Here is a 25,336-nt window from a genome sequence, read left to right as displayed (position 1 = left end):
CGGCAGGGGTGTGTGGTGTACTGGGATCTGACGCGGGAGGAGTGTGCCACTTTGTTCCCATGCAGCTGGGTATGTTCTCAAACATTTCATTTGGGCGATCAAGAGTTTTTTCTATCAGCAGAATGCAGCATTGACCAACAAAGCTCTTTCCATTGCTTTGGGCTGTATTTGGGAACGGAGAGCTCCTCGGGAAGCTGTGCTGTGGACTTTGAATTTTCTGCAAGGTCTAGGCCAACAGAGGAGTTTGTTAGCGAGTTCAAATGCAATCGTACATTTACCATTGAGGGGGATGGTGAGGGGAAGTCTTTTGGCTGTAAAAACTTGTTTGCGATCCCATGGAATTCGTTCATGGCTGAGGATAATCGTTTCTTCATTAAAGGTGTTCTCCATCTTAGAGCCAAGCTCACCCTCAAACATTGATCTCCTATTATTTCATAGCCTGAACTTTTTTTAGCTTTTTGATTTCTCATTTTCTGATAATTTACTCGGTAAATGCACTAGATATTTTTTTGGTTACTCTATGCACTAGATTATATCCTAGTGTTATACGGAGCTGCTCAGGAACCTTGACTGTGAGCCTTGAATTTTCCGCAAGGTCGCCAAAAGAGGAGTTTGGTACTAAGTAATAATGCAATTGTATATTTCCTGCGGGTGGGGGGACTTATGGCATTAGAAACTTGTTTGCAGTTCCATGGACTTCCTTCATGGCTAAGGATTGTCTTTTCTTCATTAACGATATGCTAGTAAATGAAAAATCATTCTTAGTCCGTTAATCAGGTTGTTGCACTTTCTTGATTCATTGCTAGGTTTTTATTGGAAAGAAGTTGTTGGTAGGATGCTTGCTTATATATGAGGTAATCAACATGAATATGCCTAATCTTTAGCAACAGAACATGCAGTAGTACTGAGAAAGCATAGAAAATATTATTAAGCCTTTGGTTTGGAGTTTGTCAGTTTTAGGACTCATTTTATCTATCTAGTTATATCTGTCATATGATACATGTACGTATGTGGATAAGAAAACTTTCACAGGGGCATGTTCATGTTTATACTTGCTGGTTTCCCACCCTTCTCTTCCTTCATTATACGTTTCTACCCTTTATTCTTATTGATTAAGGATGCATTTTGAAGCAACTTTCACGTTTAGTCAATTCTTGCGATGTAAATTTATATGAATGTTTGTGGACATGAATGAATCCTTACACATATTCTGTAGAGCTAACAGTATTCTGTAGAGCTAACAGTATCTGTTAAATTTGTGATTAATCATTATATTATTTGAACTCAAAGCAATATGATGTGTTGTTAACGACATAAGTTGGATTTTTGAAGTGGACAAATGACAATTTTTTCTTCATCTTGAACTTTTCCCCCACAATATATCACTACAGAAAAAAGTAATAAAAAGCAAGAAATGCAAAGTGTGTGTAAACTGAATTAGTGTATTTTGGCTTGGGCTTGTAAACTGTGTATTTTGGTTTGGGCCTTGGGCAGTACTTAGAAGTTGCCAATGACATTGGCAAGTTGCCACTTGTGGTGGCAGTTTAGTGTTTGTTTGTTTGTAAAGCCTTGAGTCTAGCGCTATAAATACTCTTACTAGCGATGAATGAGATCAGAATGTTGTTTAGCCTCTCATAATTCAGCTTGTTCTTGTTAGCCTTGAATTCAACCGTCAAAACTAACATAAGAAAGAACTACAAGACCAAACATAAGAGGTGGAAGTTAACCACGATCTTCATGATTTCTGTCAAATAATCATGTTAATTTTGTCATGTTAGCATTTCTTGTTTTTTCCTTTGTTTTATTTGGATTAATATCTTCTGTTTCCAAATGGTGTTCAATTTCTTGTCCCACTAATAAAACTTGTCATGTCAATTCAATTACAAACTCACATAGTTGCTTTTAATTGACATGTGAACATTTTATTGGTATGAGAAAGAGAATATGTGACAGTTTTACAAGAGAAGATTTCAATCTCTTAATTTTTAGCTTTTTCCTTTCCCCCTACCTACACCCAAGCATATATCCCCTGCCACAATTCTCAGTACTGCCAAGCAAATCTTGCTTCCACATTCATGTATAGTTCCATAAATGATGATTTTATGACAGATTATATCATCATCTTCAATCCCTCCTTGCCCTCTTGGTCCCTCTGGGGACATGCCGACTTATTAATTGATTGTTTCTTTTAACTTTTCCTTGTACTATCTCACAACTTTTTGACAATCTTTCTTCTAATCTTTTTGAGTCCATAGTAAGGTGGTAATAATGAAAAAGAACAATCATAAGTAGCTATATACAGAGTGACTATAGAAAGAGCAACCATTATCCTTATTCAAAATTGAGTCTCCTTTTGCTCATGCATGTAGGAGGAGTGGATTCACATTACTTTGGGCTGGGAATGTGGAAAAACAGCTCCGCAAACTTTACTCTGGACTATGAATTTGTTGCAAGGTCTAGGACAACAGAGGAGTTTGTTAGTAAGTTCAAACACAGTTCAAACACAGTTATAATGCTACTGAAAATACCCCCTTTTTATCTGGGTGTGAATAAGTATGCCTTTCTATCAAATTTCATCGGCTGGCTCAGTTACATTCCTAACTTTGGTGACTCTTATTTTATCATGCAGTGGTTATGTAATGCTGATAAATCCTCTCACAACCCTCGATTAAGATTGAAGTATGTCCTTTTCTTATTTAGTATACTGTTTTCTATTGGTCAATATATACACATTTTGATTCTCTTCAAAGTTCAAACTCTTAAGCGTATGGAAATTTGCACCGCTCTTCTACTTTTCTTTTTTCTTACTTTCGATGTTAAAATTGGATTATCGCCAATAAGCTATAAAATCCTCATTTTCTTTTATAGGGCTTTTTTCACATCTTTATATAGATGCTTAACAAATGGAGCTAGAGCAGTATTTCAAGTGTATCCTGAAAATCTAGACCAGCGTGAGCTGATTTTGAATGCTGCAATGCATGCTGGATTTGCTGGTGGTATAGTGGTGGATTTTCCACACAGGTATGAGTAAATCTTACAATATTGCTGGGGCTTATTTGTTCCATAAAGAATAATGTACCTGAAACACATTTTCTGCATTTTAAATTTTGCTCTATCAATCAGCTCAATAGTTTATCTTCCAGCGCAATCAGCACAAAAACTGCAATAACTGCATTATATTTGTAATCAATAATCATAGGTTTTGGTCAATGGAGTCATGGGACAGATTAACATTATAGTGAAAATGAAAAATATTCAAAAGTAGTACCTTGTGCTAATATGAAGTAAAACAGTACTAAGAAACTCAAGTTTTATGTATGATGCATTCATCTGTTCTCTTAGCCGTGGCTTTTACCGTGATTTCTTTTGAAAAGCATCAATGTTTAGCCTTATTGGGCATAGTGTTTTGCTAACGGGTTAACAATTGTCTTGTGATAGTTCAAAGAGGAGAAAAGAGTTTCTTGTTCTCACATGTGGTCAACGATCGATAAATGCATCCCTGTCCAAGCCTAAAGATGGAAATGAGGAGAGTTGCTCTGATGATGACAATGATGAAGATGAAGAAAATCAGACAGTGAGTCTTACTGCATTTTATGAATTCAGTTCAGGGATTTACGAAGACGTATTGAACTTTTTATGAGAAACAACCCTGCTAAATATATTGCTTTCATTACCAAGCACCTGATATTGATTTTTGCTTTATTTGATTAGTTGCTTCTGTTAATATAAGATCATTGTCAATTCATAAAGTTATAAGATTTTGAAAATGCAAAATAAGTTGACAACTTGCTTATGTAAATGCCTTTTTTTACTTATTCTGTACTCTCATGAGCTTATCTCTAGTTTACTGTATTAAACAAGAATCAAAATACTGCAGGTGTGTATCTCAGACAGGCATAGACCCCAAAAGAAACAGAAAAACAACAATAAGAAGGGCAAGGGGAGAGATTGGATTCTGAGGAAGAAGGAGCAGATGAGAAGAAGAGGAAATGCTGTTCCTCAAGACACCAAGTACACAGGTCGGAAAAGGAAAGATCGCTTTTGATCTTGTTTGGATACTCTCACATGGACTTCCTGCAATCAAATCTGTTGGATGGAGCCTTGGAGATATTTTTGTGCACTGAACTTTTGAAGTGATGAGTAATTATATTCATAGTACTAATATCGAGTCTTGCTGTGATTTTTTACGGGGTCTTCACATTTGTGCAGTTTTCATGCCATTGCGCAACGTATAAACAAAAGTAGTTTTATTTTCTTCATTTGGAACTTGGTATGACCTGTAACACCCCGGAAATCCAATAGCTGTAGTAACCTTGTATGTGTGATATATGATTTGGAATTTCTCTTAATTATTTGAAGAAAAAAAAATCCACTACTAACCTTAGTTGAGTTACTTGAGTAGTTCCAACTGTTTTTCCCTAATTTTTATCTCATTTTTAGTGTTAACTATGTAATCCCATACCTAATAGCTGTGAAAATAATTTATCACCCCACTATCAGTTATCAGTGCACTAATAAGTTTTTCTCATTCACAAGGGTTGGAAATCGAACCCCAACCACTACGTCTACTCACTTGGTTTAAAGTTTCACAAGGTCCTTTTTCAGATCATATAATCTTCTAAAAAGCACCAGGAAGAAGAAAAATCAAACACCAAAAAGGACATCACGCCCTTGTGAACAAACAACTGAGCTTCAAGGACGAACAACTAGCAACTTAGGAATCTGGAGTGACGAGTGACGACCATGGACGACAACAAAGATTAGAAACTATATAAAAATATAGGTTATATATTAAAATATAGCAAGCATTATAAGTTGAATTGAAAATGAGGATTAGACTAGACAAAAATAAATCAAGATTAATAACTGAAAAAAGGATAATAGCATAAATTTAATTTTTACATAAGGATTAGAATTTAGAACAACAACTAAACCCTAAGCAAAACCATAAATGAACTGATTATTCATTTCTTGATTTGCATGACATCCTAGATCTTCTTGAGGTTTCCATCATCAAGTGGTTTCTTCCCTTTTTCTTCTTCTGTCACTTTTGCCTTTTTTAGCTCCTGAATCCTGTCATTGACTTTCTTCATATCCAAATCAATGACATGGTGCAGCCCTTGAATCTCATCAATCCCTAAATCCTCTGTAATCTTTCCAGCAGCCATGTACTTGAACATTCGATTCCTCGACATCTTCATCCTGCATTCTTCACGGACCTTCTTCAGCTCCTCCTCAGCCTCCTCGATCTTCTTCCTCAACTCTTGCTCCTCCTGCTCCATAAGGAAATGGTAAAGTTCGTAATGTGAGTAAGAAATTAAATGGGTATTTATTATAACATGGTTCTGAAAACCGGACCATACTGGACCGGACGGGTGTTCCGGTTTAACCGGGAACCTCAATGTTGTTGGGCTGGGCTTTAGGATAACATTTTTTAATGAAAGCTCAATGTTTTTAACTTGCTAGATTTTTCCTTTTCAAAAATATTTGCTGGATTAGATATTTAGATTTTCCTTTCAAAAATATTAATTTAGATTTAACGTACATTAATCAGGTTTTTGGAACCAAGAAAATTACCCAGTTGGTTTTAAAGAGATCAAACATTTTAAAAATCAACTTTATATATACGTAAAAGAACTGATTAAGAATAATAGCTGTCAATAAATAAACTAAGGTATATAATATTTAATAAATATATAATTTATGTTTAGTGAGATGACATAATATAGAAAGTTTAATAATCACTTCAAAATGGTAAATTTTGCAATATGAGTGAGAAATTCGATGGGTATTACTTGGTGGGGGAAGGACTATTTAGGAAATTTTTAATTGTATTATGAGTCTTAATTTAACAGAGATGTCTTGAATTTTCAGCAATCATGGAAATATAGTTGTTCCTTGTTGAAATATTGTCATTGAAATATAGTTTTTGCAATATAGTTGTTAGAACATGATTGTTGCGCAACTCACTTCAAAAAAGTTATCAGTTGAGATCCGCCATATTTAATTAAAACTACCGATCCTCTCCCGTACTTTCCCCAAAACCATTGACCTACTCTCCCAATTGTTTCCTCTCTCGTTCTTCTTCTATTAGCATCGTCCCTCACCTCTTTATTCCTCCTCCTTATGGAACATGGTTGTTGCAAATTGCAATGCAGCCATTGGAATATGATTGTTAAAATATAGTCGTTGAAATATAGTCATTGGAATATGATATTTGGGAACTCAATTTAAAAAAAAAAATTAATAACTGGGATCCACCACATATAACTAAAACCTCCTCCGCCTCTAAATCCCACCATCAAATATTCATTCTTGAAGGTAGTGGAAAGAGTCGAGATAAGAGTGTGCAGCACTTAGTGTTAGGTTTCTTTGATCTAGGGTTTCTTTCTAAATGTAAGATCATGGTGAGACCAAAGGTGTATTATGTATTTTTAGGTAATAAAATTAAAATGTATACTTTGACAACAAAACAATTAGAATATCATATTATATTATTGATAATAATATATCCGGTAAACAATCCAAACAAAGCTTTTTAATAGCCTATGCCTAACCTATTTATTTAATGAAAGTTTTTTAAAAAACCTAAGCCTCACCTTTTTATTAAATTGGATTATTGGACAGACTAGACTGAGGGCCCTGGCCTATTTCACCCCTATGTGCAAATTTGTTACAAAAGGTCGAATAATGGAACTATGGAAGCTCCTGCTTTCCAACCTATTGCAATATTAAGTGGCCGTCCCTCCCTCCCAAAAATTTAATCATGATTATGAAAACGTTCCTGAACCAAATATCAGAAAATCTCCATGAAAGGGAATAGGAAACTGCATTCCTCTTATAAGTTAGCCTATTTTGTTCTGTGGCAGCGACTCCAGTTACTCCCTTATGATGCTTTACTCGCCAACTCTTTGGAATCACACACTTCTTGTGGGATATCTGGTTTAACTTTTATCTTAACTGGATTACCAATCTTTGATTTATCTTCCATTCTTGCAATTTCTAAAGCTTTTGCACAGACTGGAAAACTTTGATCATCCCAGGACTCCAAAATCACACCAGAACCTATACATGTCCTTCCCTCATAGAAGGCCGCAAACTGCCCAGCTGCTAGGCCTTGATCGTCTTCAGATATGTGGACGACGGCAGCGTCAACTTGGTTATCACTTGCAACTTCCATTTGTAAGCTACAATTATAGAATCCAGGGCCATGTCTCACCTGAAAAGGTTAAGATACCAGAACATCAAGTACTGCAAGGACGGAAAAAGTTTGTAATATCAGGGAAGAGAAACTGATAACAAGGTATCTGACCTTGCATTTGAGCTGACTTGTCGGGCTAGGGGGTAACCCACTAAACCATTTTAAAGAGCCAACACGAAATATGCGCCTTCTTTTGTCAAAGGAAAAGTAATTTCTTGACACAAAAACTACATTGTTTTTAACATCCTTCTCAACAACATACCTGCATTATTCAACAAGCCCAAAGTTGACATCAGGATTGGAATGCAATGGACTTTTATTTTTCAAATGATTCAAGGTGGAGAAAATAATTGACAGAGAATTTGCTCCTTTCCATGTGAATGATCAAAAGTAAAAATTTGTAAGAAAGCAAAATAACATTCAAAGTTCATATTTCTACCCCTACAAAGTGGATCTATCTTCAATATCAAATGAAATGTACAATTATGTGATCGGAAATTTCAGATAACGCAACTGATGCCAGAAAGAAGCAGAGAGGAACAAACCATACCATGGGCCTCCAGGTAACCGTAGACCCTGACGCTGACCAATAGTATAAAACCAAAAGCCCCGGTGTTTGCCAAGGAAATCTCCTGTCTCAGCTTCCAGTATGATACCTTCTCTCTCCCCAATATGTCTTGCAACAAATTCACTGAATCTTATCTATGACCCAAAAAGTGAATTATCAAAACTATCTTCAAGATTTGATTCAAATAATAATATAAAATTGAACAAAACGGCAGCATTAAAGGTTCAAAAAAGAAAATTAAAGAACGATTATAAATTATTATAAGTTATAATAATTCATCATGGACATTATCGTAACTAAATAACAATTGGTCATAGTGGAACTGCACTTATAACCGAAGCAAAATTAACTTGCAGTGTCAGGGGTTCAAATACTAGAATTGCCCCAGGGAAAAAAGTTTATCTAACCATCACCCTCAGCCAAAGGCTTAATTCCATAGCTGTGCGTACTGATATTGTCGGTCAAATACTCACAAAAAATGGATATTTCCATATTATTTTTATTTAATCACACTTTTTCAAAACTGTGCCAAATCAATTGTGATTCGCAATGAACCATATATTTAGCAACACATTGAAATATATCAAAACAAAAGAGCTGTTCACTAATAATACCTTGCCCAAAAAGCATATTCCCTGGGAATCCTTTCTATCCTTATTCGGTAGATCAAATTTGGTGGCCAACCTACGAACTTCATCCTGTAGACGATGTAGCAGAAAACAAAATAAAATCAAAATAAAATTTCTTCATAATATTATGTATAGCTATGAAAAAAAACATATCTTCATTCACAAGATTATAGAAAATTATGTTCCTCATACTAAACAGATTACTTGTTGACCTTTAAGCATGGTTACTTAAAAGCCGCATCCAGATTTCAACCTCAAACTACAATAAAGGGTAACAAATATACTGTGAAAACACTTTCCCTGAACCCATGTGCCAGACCTCATACAAAATGGGCAGCAAGTGATGTTTTATAGGAAGAAAAGAGTTTCAATCACAACAACAACAAAATCTTCATACAGAGCAATAACTTGTTGACCTTTTACAAATGGTTACTACAAAGAAGCATTCAGTTCTTATTTTTAATCCCCAACAGCAACTGAAGGAATAGCAAATTTTAACAAGTATATTCTAACCACATACTGCCTGAGCTCTTAAGCCAGAAATCACAAAAATATTTGAACCACATGCGAAGTCAAACACAATTTCAGTATTGTAAATGGTATTAGTCACAACAAACCTTGGGAATACAACCAAGCGGAAAAAGAAGTCGCTTCAACTGGGATTGTGAGAGGTGAGAGAGAAAGTATGTTTGGTCCTTCACCTAAAATTTCAAAACCGCATCAGAAACTAATAGCAAGCACACAGAAAAATCCCAAGTAATAAACAAGCAAGCAACACAATATGCAAGAAGTTAAAATTACTGTAAACAACTTAATTAAAATTAATCAGTGAAGATTCTTCAAACAGAGCTAGCAGTACAGAAATATCACCTATAAACCAAAAATGCAAACTAGATCTTTCAGCCATAAAAGTATATCTCATATTGGTACCATGTCTTGTGATAATTCAAGAACAGAAAGCTCATCCATCTGATCTTCAAACGGGTGGATAACCTTTGCATAATGCCCAGAGGCAACATAGTCAAAACCCATACCGTTGATAGCATCCAAGAATGCACCTAACAAAAATAAAAATCATTAATGTAATATAATGAAAGCACATGAAATGAACTACAATGTGGTTAGATTGGATTCATTGCATTTTACTGGATGCATACCGAACTTTATTCTTGTATTGCAAAGAACATCTGGGTTAGGCGTTCGGCCACAACGATACTCTTCAATGATGTAAGAAACCTGGTAAGCATGTCAACAAATCAAATAAAGCGGTAGAGCGACAGAGGCATGTGCCCTATAGTGCTATTTTTATTTTTTGTTTTAAGTTAACCACACGTATCTCTATTTAGGCAATCTTTTACGACCCGGGTGTGGTGAAGACCAAAGGTCTCCCCAAGAGTACGGCTCCTAAAGATCGAACTATTTCGAATAGTCACTTTTAACAACTGCGACCGACACCTATTGGGTCTATAGTGCTGTTGGAATGTATCCATGAACTTTAAAAAAAAAGTCTAGCTAAATAACTAGGTATCATGTAAATTAAGGGAAATGCAATCGGTTGAGTTTAAACAAGAAGTAACTGAAGAGGTCGAGCATACCACATTGTTCCAATATTCATCAGTCAAATGAACAACTTGTAATGGTACTTCAACCTGCGAAACATAAATTCAGTTTAAATTTACAACTTGTAACCTATAATAAAGATATTGGTAAGAAAGTAACCTGATTGCAAACAGCTTTGGCAAACTTCAAATCCTCTTCCCAGGGGCATTCCGACCAGTAGTTCTCAAAATCTTCCTATAAATGAAACAACAAAGCAACAGTTACAGATTATTCAAATTTGAAAAGGAAGAAGTGCGTGTGGTGAGGATTATGGAAGGCATACTTGAAACCATATCTTGAGGTAGAAGGCGGTGCAGGAATGGCCGGCGGAGTGGAGGAGACGGAGAGCGACGCTGCTGTCGACGCCGCCGCTAACGAGAACGGCGACTCGGAGAGGCTTCTGCGGCATGGAGCAGCGGAGGTATGGTTGCAGGTCGGCGGAACAGAAGAGCTTGGAGGTGCGGAATCGAGGCCTAGGGTTGAGTGGGAAGAAGTGAGTTAGAGGGAGAGAAGAAGCCATTGGCCTCCAATTCCATCGCACCGCCACTCGAAACATTTTTCTTTCAATTGTTCTCAGCTCTCACCTCATCCATTTACGTTTACGCCATTGCTCACTACAGGGAGTTGGGTTTGGCACCCCACCTATGGGGCTTGGCACCCCACTTTATCAAATACGGAATTTAAAGTTCCGTATTCTCCATATTGAATACGGAACTTAAAATTTCGTACTGTATTTAAGCATGCGTGTCACATTTTCAACCACTCATTATATACTAAAACAGATACGGAATTTTATTTTCCGTATTGATACGAAAATTTAAATTCCGTATCTGTTTTAGTGGGGTGCAAAGCCTAAGGGGGTGGGGCTCCAAACCCAACTCCCCTCACTACATGCTCCACCTTCTTCTTCAAATTTTATCAACGTATTTTATTTTAACAATTTTTCTAATAAAAATAAAAAAAATGCTATTCTATTTTCAAAAATATAATATGTAATATATTCTTCTCTATTTCTCTTTAAATCCAAAATAGGGTTTTATGCTACTCAACCCCATACCCAACAACTCTTCCTCCTTCCCCAACACAACACAACACAACACAACACAACACAAGCGCGCACTGCTCTCAGACCCGCTCTCCCCTCAGAAGCAAGAAGACGGTTGGTTTTCATCTTCAACAGTGAAAAACAATGAGGAAGCTAAAGTTCCATGAGCAGAAGCTTTTAAAGAAGGTCAATTTTTTGGAATGGAAGAGAGAAGGAGGTCACAGAGAGAACCTCGTTATGCAGCGCTACCACGTTACTGGACGGGATGATTACAAAAAGTAAGTATCATCATAATTCATCATATTTATATTCGCTAATTTCCTTTATTTAGTTTGTTGGTTTTGGCTGATACATTTTCTTGATTGAAATATGAATAGATATTCAAGCTTATGCGGAATGGTTCAGAAGTTGGTAAACATATTGAAACAGATGGACCCCAAGGACCCTGTTCGGGTCGATATGACTGATAAGCTTTTGGAAAAACTGTAAGTTCACTTTAACTAACTCGTTCTATATAAACTTTTAGGCATAAGATTTCCCCTATTCAGTTTTATTCTTCAATGTTGTTGTAAGACCCCTCAAATCTATCTGTGCTTAAGCTTTCATTTTAACTGGTATGCATTTGGCTATCTAAATTCAATTAACTCAAGTTGCATATACATATAAATTGTTGGATGGTTTTTGTTGATCAATTATAATTTATCATATAAACAATTAATGTATGTGATCGAATGAAAAATGATAAAAATATGTAACCTCTTGCAATTTCACTTTGGTTCTTTTGGCTCTTCCTCAAGACCATGGGTTTGTTCATGTCAAGAAGTATCGTCCTTCCAGTTTCAATTTGAATCACTGTCCTGGTCGAGGGGCCTCTTTCTTTTTTGTTTCTTCTTGGTATTAGTTTGAACTAAAAAGATGTAAGTATGTGTTATAAACTACTTACACATATCTGTTTCTTTCTTTTGTGTTTGAATGACAGTTACAACATGGGTGTGATTCCAACCAGGCAAAGCATCACACAATGTGAACACTTAACTGTTTCATCCTTCTGTAGGTAAAAAGATAACTTTGCTGCATTTGTTGCTTTAAATCGAAATTTAAATGTTAACTTTATTTGGTTTCTCATTAGAATGTTTATGTGAAAATATAGCAATAGAAAGAAGCAAAATGATATTTGATTTTTAAGACGACTCTATTAAGACTCAAGGACTAGGAGCAAACACATTAATTGCCATCTATAAGTGTTACTATTCAAAGCTCTGGCTCCAGAGTTGTGATTAAGCAAAGGAAAAGAGAATGGAGAATTTTATATTGCTAAATACTGGTCTCATGGGATACTTGTATTGTAACACTAACATCCGAACCTTTAAAGGTGATTAAATAATATAATTTTAAGAAAATATATCCATAGGGATTAGTTAAAATATTATGAGCTAAAATAAGTTAAAACAAAAGTAATAGGAGTATTAAGTATAATGAGATTGTACGAACAAAACTGTTGAAATTTTACCAATGGTGATTGAGTCATGCGTGTAAAATAACTGTATATCATGAACCCATGCGTGTGCATCTTGAAACCTCAAACTTAAAGTTCCTACCAAACTCAAATTTTTGGTTCATTCTACTCTGTCTGCTCATGGTTCCATTTTTGTGTCGTGTTGTAAGTTCCAAGCTGTTAGGCTAGGATTTTTGTTATTAAATTCTGAACCACATCTGAGATGCTTACTGTATGTTGTTCTTTTTTTTTGAAACACTTTATATTGTTCTTTTTCCCTGTGAAGTTATATGGTTTTAGATTAAGTAAGGATGGGAAAGAAACTTAGCCTTTAAATTGTGATTATGGTTTGATATTATAAAAAGGGCAGACAGATGGAAATCTTAAATGATGTCTCAATTTTCTGTCCCACCAATTAAATTTTGACATGTTATATTCTTACTTTTGCCATCATCCACCATCCCAGACAAACATCAACTTACAATCCAGCTCCTCTTCCTCTTTATTGGCCTTCTTAGCTTCCAAAGTCACTATCTCACCATCATAGTCATATGTCTTATTCTCATCCATCTCCAGCAACAACAATTCTCTCCTGTGCATTGGCACAATGGATGATATTTGTCACCACAGTGAAAACAGAATCCCTTTGCCCTCCTCTCCATCAGCTCTGGATGAGAAATGTGAAATATGTCAAACTCCTTTCAATTTGTCAGACACAGCCCTCCGGTCACCCTCCTTTTGCTTTGCCATTAATTACGTTGCGGAGGCAATAGGCTTCTTCTAGGAAGCTCTGTAAAAAATCCCTTCTTGTGTCCCAGTGCTATAAAAGATCTTACACTATACACCTTAAATCTCTTACTCCATTTTATTTTAATTCCCAAATAGCTGAGTAGTGAGTATTGATCAGTGCTATAAAAGATCTTACACTATACACCTGAAATCTCTAACTCCATTTTATTTTAATTCCTAAATAGCTGAGTTGTGAGTATTGATCAAACTGATAAGCTGGTTAGTTTAACTCCTAAACTAGTCATGCCAGTGAGAGTTCCTTTATAACAAGAGTAGACAAAAAATAGTAGATTTTCTTTTTACCTCTACTTTCTATTGTATTGATCTCATTTTGTTCCTGATTATGACTGAACTTTCTTTATGTTTCAGGCGTAGGCTCTCGACTGTTTTGGTGCGACTAAAATTTGCTGAGCACTTGAAAGAAGCTGTGACGTATATTGAGCAGGGGCATGTGCGAGTTGGTCCAGAGACAGTTACAGATCCAGCTTTCCTTGTAACTAGAAACATGGAAGACTTTGTGACATGGGTGGATTCATCCAAGATAAAGAGAAAGGTGCTTAAGTACAATGACAAGTTGGACGACTATGATATAATGAATTAAGGGGAAAGCCTAGGGCTTTGGCTTATTGTGGGTAGAGCAATTTCTTGTTATAGACGTGGGTGAATGAAGACTACATAGAATTGTAGGATGAGTTTGTGTTCTTTTTTTCTTTGCGGTTATTCTAGGAAAGCTTGGATTTTAACTGGTTATTTTTAATTCCATATTAAGATTGTGTAATGAACCTAGAATCTAGTGCATCGTGATCCATGATGGTGGTGTTAAATCTTTAAAATATGTATTTTGCATTTTCAGTGGATGATGAGCCATTGTATTTGATCTGGAATTGGATACAGAGTAAAGGATTTGCAAGAACAAAAGTCTAAATCGTACTTTCAACTAGCTAAGCTAGTAATTTACAACGTAGTCTCAGAATTTCCTTATGAGTGTTTTTTTAGAACAATTCTGAGGTATTACATAGTAGTACTATATATGTATCTGATATTCAGATTGATTAAAAGATCTGCATCAAGTTACCATCAAACTTATGAAACCTTACCACACGAGGGTTGTTGGATGCCCATAGCTAAGATAACCAATGTCTTTCTAGGAAAAGAAATTCATACTTTTTATTTATAATTAAATTAGTTTCATTATTGTGATATGTTATTAACCTTTTAACTTCATGTTCTTAAAATTATCTTCTTATTTTCATACTTTTCTCATTAAATATATATTGGGTATAAATATATTTGATGCTCAAAATCCTTTTTCGTGTGGTTTAACTCACTTTAGAAGTTTATATTCAATAAAGAATAGAGGTCAAAGTAAATTCCATGCAGATTTTGCATGATTCGTGGCGAAAAGCGTGTCTCCATCGTCCCATCATGTCAATTTTGATTTATTAACACTTTTTTTTTTGGAAACATAACACATGTTTGAATCTAAGTCCGTTTTCTTGAGAGAAGGAGGGTTTTGCGTTTGAATTTGGAACTCTTGGACTCGACCTTGGTGATGGAGTCTGAGTGGTCATCATGTGGTGGGTTTCCTTCTGAATTCGATTTTAGCTTCGCTTTCAATGACTCTAAATTCTCCGACAGGGTTCTCCGGATCGAAATCATATCTGACATAGTTGATGCTACTCTACTTCAGATAGTGTCACCACCATCGCTGCTGACTGTGAACGCCCCAGCAAGAGGAGACGCGAAAATGGTCCGTTACTCTCTCCTTCTCTCTCCGTTCTTGTGTTGGAAGGGGAAACCCAATATGTAACTGTTAGATATTATTCTGAGAGATTGTTGTAATTTGAGTTTGTCATTCCTACCCATGACATGAAATTTGATAAGTGTATTGCTTAAGTAGAATCTAGGAAGTGATTATGTACAAAAATACCTTAAATATTACTGCAACATACTGTAGTCGATTATTGCTAAACTTTCCCATGATGGCTTGACTCTGCATTACTTTACCTGGAGCTTCCTCATACCCTCTTAATGGCTGATGCAATTCAACCACTGATTGATGCTGCAAAGAAATATCTTGTAGGCCAATACAAGGATATAACCAAGTTCAAGAAGAGGTTATGGCCTTGCCTCTTTCCGGAATAGAGGCAATCTTTACTAGTGATGATCTCCAGGTTGCATCAGAAGATGTTGTTAATGTCTTTGTACCAAATTGGGTTAGACAACACTACAACAAAAAAAAGAAAGGCGAAAAGTTATGGGTAGTCGGCTTGCGCGTTTAATTCGTTTCCCTTATATGACATGCAAAAAGCTTAAGGAGGTTTTAACCTGTATTGAATTTAAACATGAGGATGCATCTAAGCTTGTACTTGAAGCCCTATTTTCCAAGGCGAAGGCAACAAAAGAGTCTGCTTCCTTGAACCATCATGGTTTTGTGGAGAGGGCATATAGGTATCGCCCTGTTAAGGTGGTAAGATTTGAACTTCCCCAGCCGCGGTGCGTGGTGTACTTAAATCTGAAACGGGAGGAGTGTGCCACGTTGTTCCCATCTGGTCGGGTGTTTTCTCAAACATTCTATTTCGGTGGACAAGGGTTTTTTCTAGCAGCAGAGTGCATCATGGATCAACTAGAGGAGGACCAACACGACTCTTCTCATTAGTCATTACTTTGGCTGTTTTTGGGAACGTGGAAAAAGAGCTCGGGAAGATTTACCGTGGACTATGAATTTGCTGCAAGGTCTAGGACAACAGAGAAGTTTGTTAGTAAGTTCAAACACATCAATACGTGTTCCGTGATGGGAAAAACGTTAGCAGCGGTACCTGGCCATAACAATTTGTTTGCAATTCCATGGACTTCGTTCATTGCTGAGGATGGTCAATTCTTCATTAAGGATGTTCTCCACCTCAGAGCCCAGCTCACCATCAGACATTGGACTGCGCGGGATATAAGTATCCCTTATTCCCGCCCAAATCGAGCATTTAGATGAACGAAAGCAGCCATGGCGGGGTTCGTGGAACAACGTCGAAGCCCGCCCTTCTTTTGGATGGGTCCACGCGCCAGCTGGAAGATTCCTTCAGTTTTGTCTTATATGAATAGAGGCTTGGGCCCCGGTTGTCAGGCCCAAGTACAGTGAAAGTCCACGTTATGATCATTCCCTCTATAAAAGGAGAGGTCAACCCCTTGTAAAAAGTACCTTTTGAACATTTAATGAGAATATTCCTTTTGTGATATTTTTAGTACTCTGCTAGGGTTTACTTTCTGTCAGTTTCCGACGTCAGATCTCCCTAGTACAGAACATTGGCGCCGTCTGTGGGTCTTACCTCGATCTACAACTTGACGTAGACGGTGAGCTTAAAGATCCATGGAAACCCGTTCGTGTGGCATGGGCCGCCGAGATCATCGCCGGAGGGGGGGTGGTCGTTACGGTGGCCGCGGCGGCGGACGACACAACAATCACGAAGTACCACAAGAGCCGGAGCAGGAGGCTTCGTCGGAAGGAGTTCACTCGGTGGCACAATCACCGGTGTCGTTGGTGAAGGCTGCTCCGGGAAAACCTTCAGATCTGATCGCTAGATCAGATCCAGGAGTCAGGCGACGATCAGCACCGCCTGAATACGTGAATCTGGACGACTACAAAAGCAGCGTTCCGAGAAAAGCACCAGAAGTAGTGACGGGAATCACTCCGGCGGCCTTGCAACAAATGTTGGATACTTTGCAAAAAGTGCAAAGTCAGAATGAACAATTGCAAGCCCAGGTGGAGTATTTAACCCAGCGACAAGACTATAAGCAAGAACAACGGCTCGAGGCTGAAGACGTTGTTGAGTTCCAGCCTTTTGTTCCCGCCATCACAAGGGTGGGCATACCAAAGCATCTGCAAACGATGGCTTTGGACGCCTTTTCAGGCGACTCGGACCCCATGGAACACTTGCGTTACTTTAATACGAAAATGGTTATTGGAGGAGCGACAGATGAGGTGAAGTGTAGGTTGTTACCATCAACATTCAAGGGGATGGCGATGCAATGGTTCATCCGTCAACCGCCCTTCTCTATCAACAATTTTACTGATTTGTCCACAAAGTTCTTAACTCAATTCTCCGCCAATAAAACTACCAAGGCAACCATGTTTGATCTTATCAGCATACATCAACAGCCAGGGGAGAAGCTCAAGAACTACATGGCGCGATTTAGTAAAATGGCGGTTCAATTGGAGGAAGACAATCCGGATGTTTGCCTAGCGTCTTTCAAAAATGGCCTTCGGGCAGGAGATCTGAATCGAGACCTAACTAGGCGACCGGCGAAGGATATGATGGATCTTCGTGCTCGCGTTCAGGAATTCATATTGATTGAACAAGATGATCAGAAAAACAAGAAAGAGAGGAAGGATGCAAGCAGTCTCAATCTGGCGGTGTTTCACAAGAGAAACCCAAGGCGGGGAAGGAAACCAGGGTAGCGCAAACCCCCCGTGTACCAAGACCGGGACCATATCAAAACTCCAAACCCGGATTTCAGAATACATGGCACAGAAATTCTCACGGTCCCACGGCAGCCACAACCGGTCAGCATGGTGCTCCTCCAACTCCAGCGCCACTCACTAAGTTGAATGCGCCCTTGAGTACCATTTTAAGGGCAATTGGGCAGACAAACGTTGTACAGTATCCGCCACCACCACGGCGGCCGCCAGCTAATGTGGATACCAATAGGTGGTGCGAGTACCATAAAGCGTTGGGACATACGACAGATAATTGTTGGAACTTAAGGCGGGAAATTGATCGTTTGATTAAGGCTGGTCATTTGGCAAACTTCGTTAAAGACACAGCAACGCCAGAGGTCGCTAGGATCACCCAAGGGGACAAAGGCAAAGGCAAGGAGATAGTTGAAGAGTTGGGTGATCCTGTTGGGGAATGTTCATCTATTGCAGGAGGATTTGGCGGGGGTGCAATTTCAAGTAAGGCTAGAAAACGCTATGTGGCGGCAGTACACTCAGTACATGAATCACTCCCCTATCATATTTACCCCTCAGGACTTTGCGCATGTGATTCCCCATGACAACGATCCAATTGTGGTAACAATCAGGGTTAACAATTATGTGACGAAGAAAGTGTTTTTAGACCAAGGGTCTTCGGCGGATATCATTTATGGAGATGCCTTTGATCGCCTGGGGCTAAAAGAATCAGACTTAAGGCCGTATAAAGGAACCTTGGTAGGATTTACAGGGGACCGTGTCACTGTGCGGGGATATGTAGAAATACCAACTGCCTTTGGCGAAGGAGAGTTTGTAAAGAAATTTCAAGTGAAGTATTTGGTCTTGGCGTGCAGAGCCAATTACAATGTACTCCTAGGGCGAGACACCCTCAACAAGCTATGTGCGGTCATTTCAACTGCTCATTTGACTGTTAAATATCCAGCCTGCAATGGAAAGGTTGGGGTATTACATGTGGACCAAAACGCAGCAAGAGAATGTTATTTAAGAAGTGTGGCGCTCTATGGGCGTAAGGCCGCCAAAGAAAGTCACAGAATCACGGAAATCTTTCCACAAGAAGGATTTAGTTTGGATCCAAGAGACGATGCTGATGATTTCCGCCCACAACCTTTGGAGGAAACCAAGCAAGTACAAATTAAGGATAAATTTTTAAAAATTGGCAGCAGTTTAACAAAGGAGCAAGAAGAAAGATTGATCACCCTGCTGGGTGACAATTTGGATCTCTTTGCATGGACCATCAATGACGTACCAGGGATTGACCCCAACGTGATCACTCACAAACTGGCCATACGACCAGGGGCGACCCCAATCATCCAACCAAGGCGAAGAATGAGTGAAGAAAAGAACAAGGCTGTACAATTAGAAACTGAGAAACTGATCAAGGCTAGCTTCATCCGTGAGGTGCAGTATCCAATATGGCTCGCCAATGTTGTGATGGTCAAAAAAGCCAATGGGAAATGGCGGATGTGCACGGATTACACAAGCTTGAACAAAGTGTGCCCCAAAGATTCGTATCCACTTCCCAATGTTGATAAGCTTGTGGATGGAGCTTCCGGGAATGAACTTTTAAGTCTCATGGATGCTTACTCGGGCTACAATCAAATCATGATGCATCCCTCGGACGAGGAAAGTACAGCATTTATGACCAATCAGACGAATTATTGTTACAAGACAATGCCTTTTGGTTTGAAGAATGCAGGAGCTACTGATCGAGGCCGTACCCGATACAAATAATTAATTTATAAAACTGTAGTAACTAGGAAGTGACTCCTAGGTCGTTTCCCAAGGATTATCGTTTCAACAAAGACTCAATATTATTAATACTAACAAACGCACACACACTGGGGGGGTTTGTGATTCAGTTTAAAAATACTAACAGAAAGTAAAGGCATATTAATATGATAAGTAAAGACGGACGAATCCCTTCGTTCAGTATATCGCTGCTCAATCACGGGTATCTAAAGTTCAATTCTTGTTATTAGTTTCCTAGTTCGTGAGAATTAATTAACTAAGCGATAACTAATTCACAGATTCCTAAACTAAGCGATTAAGAATCGTTTACGCCCTAATATGAACTAAGCGATCATACATCATCTTCTATTTCATGAACATAAGGAATTAAGGAAACCTAAGCCAGAATTAGAGATGAAGAAAACTAATCAGTTGAATTCTATTAAGCACTATACCTCAAGAGCGCGATATACTTTGCAAAGGAATTCGTTCGAAGGAAATTAGCCTTCCATGGATGGGACGAATTCAACAATTATTTTGGAGAAGAGAATAGGGATTAAAAGCATAAACCCTAGCAGAACTCTAATAATTACTGAAATTCGAAATTGCATAAATAATAATGTAGAAGGTAAAAGTTCTTGTTTCTCTCAGCACAAACCCTTAAATAGGAGCTGAGATCACAAATCCTAATCAAAATCAAAATCAAATCCTAAAAGATATCAAAATCAAATCCTAACAAATCCTAAAGATAGAGTTTTAAAATAACAACCTAAATAAGTTTGAATCTGAAAGATATCAAACTTAATTTATTCCGAAATTAAATCCTAATTTTTCCTAAAATACAATCTTCACTCCAGCACAATCAAATCTTCATTCCGCAAATCTCCAAAATGCCCTTGATGTCAAATAAAACCTGAAAATAAGAATAAACGTAATTAGACCAAATAATAGAAATCTCTGTCAAGCAAGGTCAATTAATTACGAATAATCATTAATAATGACAAATTAAGGCTATATAAAATGGGTAAAATATTGCTCATCAAATACCCCCACACTTAGCCTTTTGCACTCCTGGGCAAAATGAAGAATTAAGAACATGAAAACCAATTTGTAACTGGAAGTGAATCATGCAATAACCTAAAAGATCACATACTTAACAATGAATCCTAGGAAATGTAGAGAAATGGGCAAAATCAAGTGAAGAATCAAAGAGACAAGAAATCCATGAATATCATCCAAACATCCAAGCATGTAAAGTAACCAATCAAACCAAGAGGTGAGAACAAAGATGATAGAACCTCACAAGTTATGCTCTCAAAGTGTTTACACTCAAGTGTTTAAGGTTTGTGTTTACGCTCAAGGCACTTCATGAGAACAAACACTACCATAGGCTTGACAAGACTCTAACATCAACAATCAAAAACACATGCACATAAAGATCAAAAAGGACTTTTAAAGGTTGCAATGTGGCCAAGGACAAGGTAGGATAAAATATGGGATAAGTAGCTAAAACCTTAGGAAATAGAGGAGCAGTGGGGAATAAGTAAGAAGTAAGTCAAGATCAACCCAATTTCAAAGCATAAGATTTGCAATTCTTCCTCCAATTCCACACTTCAACTTTTCATCTTTCATCCTTTCATTCATTTTTTTGCTCTTGGCCTTCTCTTTTTTTTTTCCTTTTCTGTTTTTTTTCTTTTTTTTTTCGTTTTTTTTTACTGAAATTCAAAACTAGTAAGAAAAACAGCACCACCATACTATTTACAACAACCAACTAAGCATAACCGAGAATTAGAAGAATTAAAGAACAATGCACCCTTACCCACTTAGTACTTACTCCCAAAACAATTCCAAAGCTCCAAAATTCCCTAAGATGAGGTCAATCATGGTTTTTCACTTATAAGCTTGTAATGAGCTAAAGAAAAGAAGGGTAAAAAGGCTCAAAGTGGCTATCAAAGGATAATTCATTCAAGGTAAGCTTATATGACTAGTGGCTTATTAATTAAAAGAAGAAAATGCCTAAAATCACCTCAATATGTGCATGTGAATATCAAGTAGAAACAAGCGTCAAGTCAAGTTCTAGAGTACAAGTAATCAAGAGTGCAATCACACAAGAAAAAGATTAGAGATGGCATATAGTTGACCACCTACAGTTAAGGCTCAAAAACTCTCACAGGGGAATTAAGTCTATCATAATTGTTTCAACCCCTCAATTTTCAAAAGTAACTTGACACACAAGAACGCATGGATTCACATCACAAGACATCATGACTCAATTCAAAGAAAGAAAATGCCCATAATCTAAACAAGACCTAAGAATTCAAAGAAAAACATGGATCAATTTATTCATCTAATTTATTCTACCTAAGCTAATCTCCCCCCCACACTTAAACTACACATTGTCCCAATGAAGCATAACAAATATGGAATTGAACAAGTGCAATAAAAGTAAAGAAGGAGGAGGAAAACTCCCTGATTCATGGCGGGCGGAGGGTGGAAACAACCAAGGAAACATTTTCCATGGTAACATCCACAAGAGAAGGATCCTTGAAGGGCAAATGAAAGTGATCCTTTCTAGTTGCTTGATTGAGCCTCCAACTGTTTTGCACTCGAGTAGGGATAAGCTCGTTTCTCTCATTCTTCACTACAGTAAGTCTTGTCTTCTTAGGGACCACTTGAACTGGGCTCACCCAAGAGCTGTCAGAGATCGGATATATAATTCCAGCTTGTAGCAGCTTGGTGATCTCCTTCTTCACAACATCAAGTATCACTGGGTTGAGTCTCCTTTGTGGTTGTCTCACTGGCTTCGCTCCTTCTTCCAAGAGTATTCTATGCATGCACATGGATGGACTAATACCAAGAATGTCAGCTAAGGTCCAACCAATAGCTTTCTTGTGCTTCTTTAGTACTTGCAGCAACTTTTCCTCTTGATTTTCATGAAGGGTTGAGGAAACAATGACAGGGAGCTTCTTATCATCCTCCAAGTAAGCATACTTGAGGTTATCTGGTAAGGGCTTAAGCTCCAATACGGGTGCCTGCAAAACAGATGGAACCAAACTAGCAGATACAGTTTCTGCAGCCTGCACTTCAACAACTGGGTTAGTGCAATCAGATTTCTTAACATCTGAGTCAACAACAACAGTGTCCAAAAATTGATCAATGCAAGAATCACACATTTCAGTAGCAGTACATGTATGACAAGTGTATGACTCAGTTAGGGAAGGATAATCAGAATCATGTAGGAAATCAGATCCATGTTCATCAAGCATATCATCAAGCAGTTCATCAAGCAAATCAATATGAAACACAAAATAGTCTTCAGGTGGATGTTTCATAGCATCAAAAATGTTTATCCTAACCACAATATCACCGAATTCCATAGTCAGTGTACCAGCATAAACATCTATCTTGGTTCGGGCTGTCTTTAAAAATGGTCTCCCCAAAATGATAGGAACTGTATTACGGGAAGATCCTTTTTCCATTTCAAGCACATAAAAATCAGCAGGGAAAACAAGTTCACCAACCCTAACCAAAACATCCTCTACCCATCCAGCAGGGTGTGCCGTGCTCCTATTTGCTAATTGGATGACAACACCCGTAGGTTTCAAAGGTCCAAGTGAAAGTGATTTGAAAATAGACATAGGCATCACATTAATTGAAGCTCCTAGATCTAGCATGGCATTTTCAAATTTAGTATCACCTATGACACAAGGAACATAAAACGTACCTGGATCCTCACACTTTTCAGGAACATCAGAAACAGGAGCAGGTTTACTAGCTTTACCTATGATTGCAGAAACGTTTCTCCCCATGCGAACTCTTTCATTTCCTTTCAGCTTCCTTTTCTGAGTGCATAATTCTTTCAGAAACTTTGCATATCTTGGAATTTGCTTGAGTGCATCAAGTAGAGGTATGTTCACCTCCACTTTCTTGAATATCTCCAAGATTCCCTTATCTACCTCTTCCTTCTTCTTGCTTGGCATAGCTTTCGGAGGGAATGGAAGAGGAATGGAAGGTGGTTGTACTTGGAAGGTTCTTGTGGCAGTGGTCTCTGTCTCCTTTTCAGGTTCAGGCTCTGGCTCTGGTCCATGATCTGCATCAATTTGCTTCCCCGACCGTAAGGTGATGGCACTCACATTTCTTGAATTCACAACCGTCTGAGAGGGCAGCTTATCAGAATTCTGGGACTGTAGATGGTTTATTGAAGTAGCCATCTGTCCTATCTGGGTGGTCAGATTCTGAATGGAGGATCTGGTGTCTTGTTGGAACTGTATGTTTTGGGCTGTCATCTGCTTCAACATATCCTCCAATGAAGATTCTTTAGATTGCGGTGCAGCAGGGTTGTTAGCCTGTTGTTGCATTGGAGGAGGAACATATGGTCTAGCGTTATTCTGAAACGGTGCTTGGGCAGGTTGTGACTGATCAGACCATCTAAGATTTGGATGATTTCTCCAGCCAGGATTATATCTGTTAGATGACAGATCATAATTTTGCTGAGGTCGATTATTGAAAATGTTGGCAGCATATGCTTTAGGATTCTCATCCGTAGGTTCCTGCAGAGAAGGACAAACATCAGTATTATGGTCTTTAGTGCAAATGCCACAAACCTTTGCCTGTTGTGAAGGTTTATTCTGGTTCATGGCCAATTGAGTAACCAAGCTGGCAATGGTTTCCATCCTCTTCTCAAGCTTGTCCATCCTTGGATCTGTCCCAATCTCATTAACAGTTTTAACAGCATCATTACTCCTTGTGTGAAACTGCTGAGAATTAGCAGCCATCTTCTCAAACAACTGCCTGGCTTCAGTAGGAGTCATGTCATTCAATGCACCTCCACAAGCAGCATCAATGAGATGTCTCTCCATGTTGAGCAAACCCTCATAGAAATACTGAACTAGGAGCTGCTCGGAAATCTGGTGATGGGGGCAGCTCACACATAGTGTCTTGAATCTTTCCCAGTATTCATGTAGAGTCTCTCCATGTAGCTGCCTGATTCCTGAGATGTCTTTTCTGATTGAAGTTGTCCTAGAGGCAGGGAAGAACTTCTCAAGAAACTTTCTTTTCAGGTCGTCCCAGCTTGCAATGGATGAAGGAGGCAGGTTATACAGCCAAGTCTTTGCAGTTCCCTGAAGAGAATGGGGAAAAGCCTTCAAACATATATGATCTTTGTCAACTTCAGGAGGTTTCATGGTGGATATGACAGTACGAAACTCCTTGATATGCATATGAGGATCTTCACCTGCAAGACCACCAAACTTAGGCAATAAATGGATTAGTCCAGTTTTGAGTACACATGGTACATCCTCAGGATACTGGATACACAAGCTTTCGTAGGTGAAATCAGGTGCAGCCAGCTCCCTTAATGTTCTTTCTCGCGGTCCTTCTTCAGCCATGTTATAAAAAACTGCAACAAATTCAGAATCAAAATCAAGGTCAGAATCAGAATCACTTGAATGAGGATCAATTACAAAAGCTCTACGTGCTCTAATTAACCTATGAAACTCTCTATCTATTTCAGAAATTAATGGATGCACAAACCCAGGATTTGCCCTAGTCATGCAACACTAAGTATCCCAAATAGAATAAGAATGAAAGTAAATTTTTTTATTTTTTTTTCAAAACCCTAAAAAAAACTTTTGGCGGAAGGCCGATTTTTGCGTTTTTAAGAATCAAACTTTTGGAATTTTTTTTCTACCCCAAAAACATATATAATATGTTGAATTTCGAGTTCTGGAGCAAAAGATACGGCCGTTTGAAGTTACAGCCTAATTATCCTTCAAAAATCACCAATCCTTACCTTCACCA

General features: G+C 38.0%; 5 protein-coding genes and 1 pseudogene across 6 annotated transcripts; 3 read left to right on the top strand and 3 right to left on the bottom strand.

Annotated features, from left to right (window-relative positions):
* Positions 1-152: 152 nt before the first annotated feature.
* LOC130747306 (18S rRNA (guanine-N(7))-methyltransferase RID2-like) lies at positions 153-4,393 on the top strand. Of its 2 annotated transcripts, XM_057600199.1 has the most exons (7): positions 153-379; positions 807-854; positions 2,370-2,480; positions 2,630-2,679; positions 2,869-3,021; positions 3,439-3,574; positions 3,878-4,393. In XM_057600199.1, the coding sequence occupies exons 1-7, from the start codon at positions 290-292 to the stop codon at positions 4,043-4,045; spliced, it is 756 nt and encodes a 251-aa protein (XP_057456182.1). In that variant the 5' UTR covers positions 153-289; the 3' UTR covers positions 4,046-4,393. The 2 variants fall into 2 exon arrangements, with proteins under 2 accessions (XP_057456182.1, XP_057456183.1); XM_057600200.1 differs by lacking the exon at positions 807-854.
* A 446-nt stretch (positions 4,394-4,839) lies between these two features.
* LOC130747308 (uncharacterized) lies at positions 4,840-5,301 on the bottom strand. The gene has a single exon (XM_057600202.1). The coding sequence runs from the start codon at positions 5,280-5,282 to the stop codon at positions 4,989-4,991; it is 294 nt and encodes a 97-aa protein (XP_057456185.1). The 5' UTR covers positions 5,283-5,301; the 3' UTR covers positions 4,840-4,988.
* A 1,175-nt stretch (positions 5,302-6,476) lies between these two features.
* Positions 6,477-10,653, bottom strand: LOC130747303 (uncharacterized). The gene is made up of 10 exons (XM_057600197.1): positions 10,281-10,653; positions 10,118-10,192; positions 9,994-10,047; positions 9,556-9,634; positions 9,329-9,456; positions 9,016-9,099; positions 8,384-8,467; positions 7,752-7,903; positions 7,313-7,463; positions 6,477-7,219 (listed from the first exon to the last, which is right to left on the bottom strand). Exons 1-10 carry the CDS (start codon positions 10,551-10,553, stop codon positions 6,887-6,889), a joined length of 1,413 nt encoding a protein of 470 aa, XP_057456180.1. The 5' UTR covers positions 10,554-10,653; the 3' UTR covers positions 6,477-6,886.
* Positions 10,654-11,025: 372 nt separating this feature from the next.
* Positions 11,026-14,244, top strand: LOC130747304 (U3 small nucleolar ribonucleoprotein protein IMP3-like). The gene is made up of 4 exons (XM_057600198.1): positions 11,026-11,320; positions 11,420-11,527; positions 12,022-12,096; positions 13,696-14,244. The coding sequence occupies exons 1-4, from the start codon at positions 11,187-11,189 to the stop codon at positions 13,925-13,927; spliced, it is 549 nt and encodes a 182-aa protein (XP_057456181.1). The 5' UTR covers positions 11,026-11,186; the 3' UTR covers positions 13,928-14,244.
* A 634-nt stretch (positions 14,245-14,878) lies between these two features.
* LOC130745002 (BTB/POZ domain-containing protein POB1-like) lies at positions 14,879-20,817 on the top strand (annotated as a pseudogene).
* A 1,194-nt stretch (positions 20,818-22,011) lies between these two features.
* On the bottom strand, positions 22,012-25,089 carry LOC130745001 (uncharacterized). Its single transcript, XM_057597155.1, has 2 exons — positions 23,963-25,089; positions 22,012-23,863 (listed from the first exon to the last, which is right to left on the bottom strand). The coding sequence occupies exons 1-2, from the start codon at positions 25,087-25,089 to the stop codon at positions 22,012-22,014; spliced, it is 2,979 nt and encodes a 992-aa protein (XP_057453138.1).
* Positions 25,090-25,336: the final 247 nt, after the last annotated feature.

Source organism: Lotus japonicus, chromosome 3 (genome assembly GCF_012489685.1).
Source record: "Lotus japonicus ecotype B-129 chromosome 3, LjGifu_v1.2".
Taxonomy (NCBI): domain Eukaryota; kingdom Viridiplantae; phylum Streptophyta; class Magnoliopsida; order Fabales; family Fabaceae; genus Lotus; species Lotus japonicus.
This window is presented reverse-complemented; position numbering and strand designations above follow the sequence as displayed.

Coding starts and splice junctions, on each gene's coding strand:
- LOC130747306 (XM_057600199.1), top strand. CDS start 290: ATGGTGAGGGGAAGTCTTTTGGCTGTAAAAACTTGTTTGCGATCCCAT. Junction 3,022..3,438: donor GTGGTGGATTTTCCACACAG/GTATGAGTAAAT, acceptor GTCTTGTGATAG/TTCAAAGAGGAGAAAAGAGT. Junction 3,575..3,877: donor AAGATGAAGAAAATCAGACA/GTGAGTCTTACT, acceptor AAAATACTGCAG/GTGTGTATCTCAGACAGGCA.
- LOC130747308 (XM_057600202.1), bottom strand. CDS start 5,282: ATGGAGCAGGAGGAGCAAGAGTTGAGGAAGAAGATCGAGGAGGCTGAG.
- LOC130747303 (XM_057600197.1), bottom strand. CDS start 10,553: ATGTTTCGAGTGGCGGTGCGATGGAATTGGAGGCCAATGGCTTCTTCT. Junction 10,048..10,117: donor CCAAAGCTGTTTGCAATCAG/GTTACTTTCTTA, acceptor TATGTTTCGCAG/GTTGAAGTACCATTACAAGT. Junction 9,100..9,328: donor TTGAATTATCACAAGACATG/GTACCAATATGA, acceptor TTGAAATTTTAG/GTGAAGGACCAAACATACTT.
- LOC130747304 (XM_057600198.1), top strand. CDS start 11,187: ATGAGGAAGCTAAAGTTCCATGAGCAGAAGCTTTTAAAGAAGGTCAAT. Junction 11,528..12,021: donor GATAAGCTTTTGGAAAAACT/GTAAGTTCACTT, acceptor TTTGAATGACAG/TTACAACATGGGTGTGATTC. Junction 12,097..13,695: donor ACTGTTTCATCCTTCTGTAG/GTAAAAAGATAA, acceptor TTTATGTTTCAG/GCGTAGGCTCTCGACTGTTT.
- LOC130745001 (XM_057597155.1), bottom strand. CDS start 25,089: ATGACTAGGGCAAATCCTGGGTTTGTGCATCCATTAATTTCTGAAATA. Junction 23,864..23,962: donor AATCATCCAAATCTTAGATG/GTCTGATCAGTC, acceptor CCCTGCTGCACC/GCAATCTAAAGAATCTTCAT.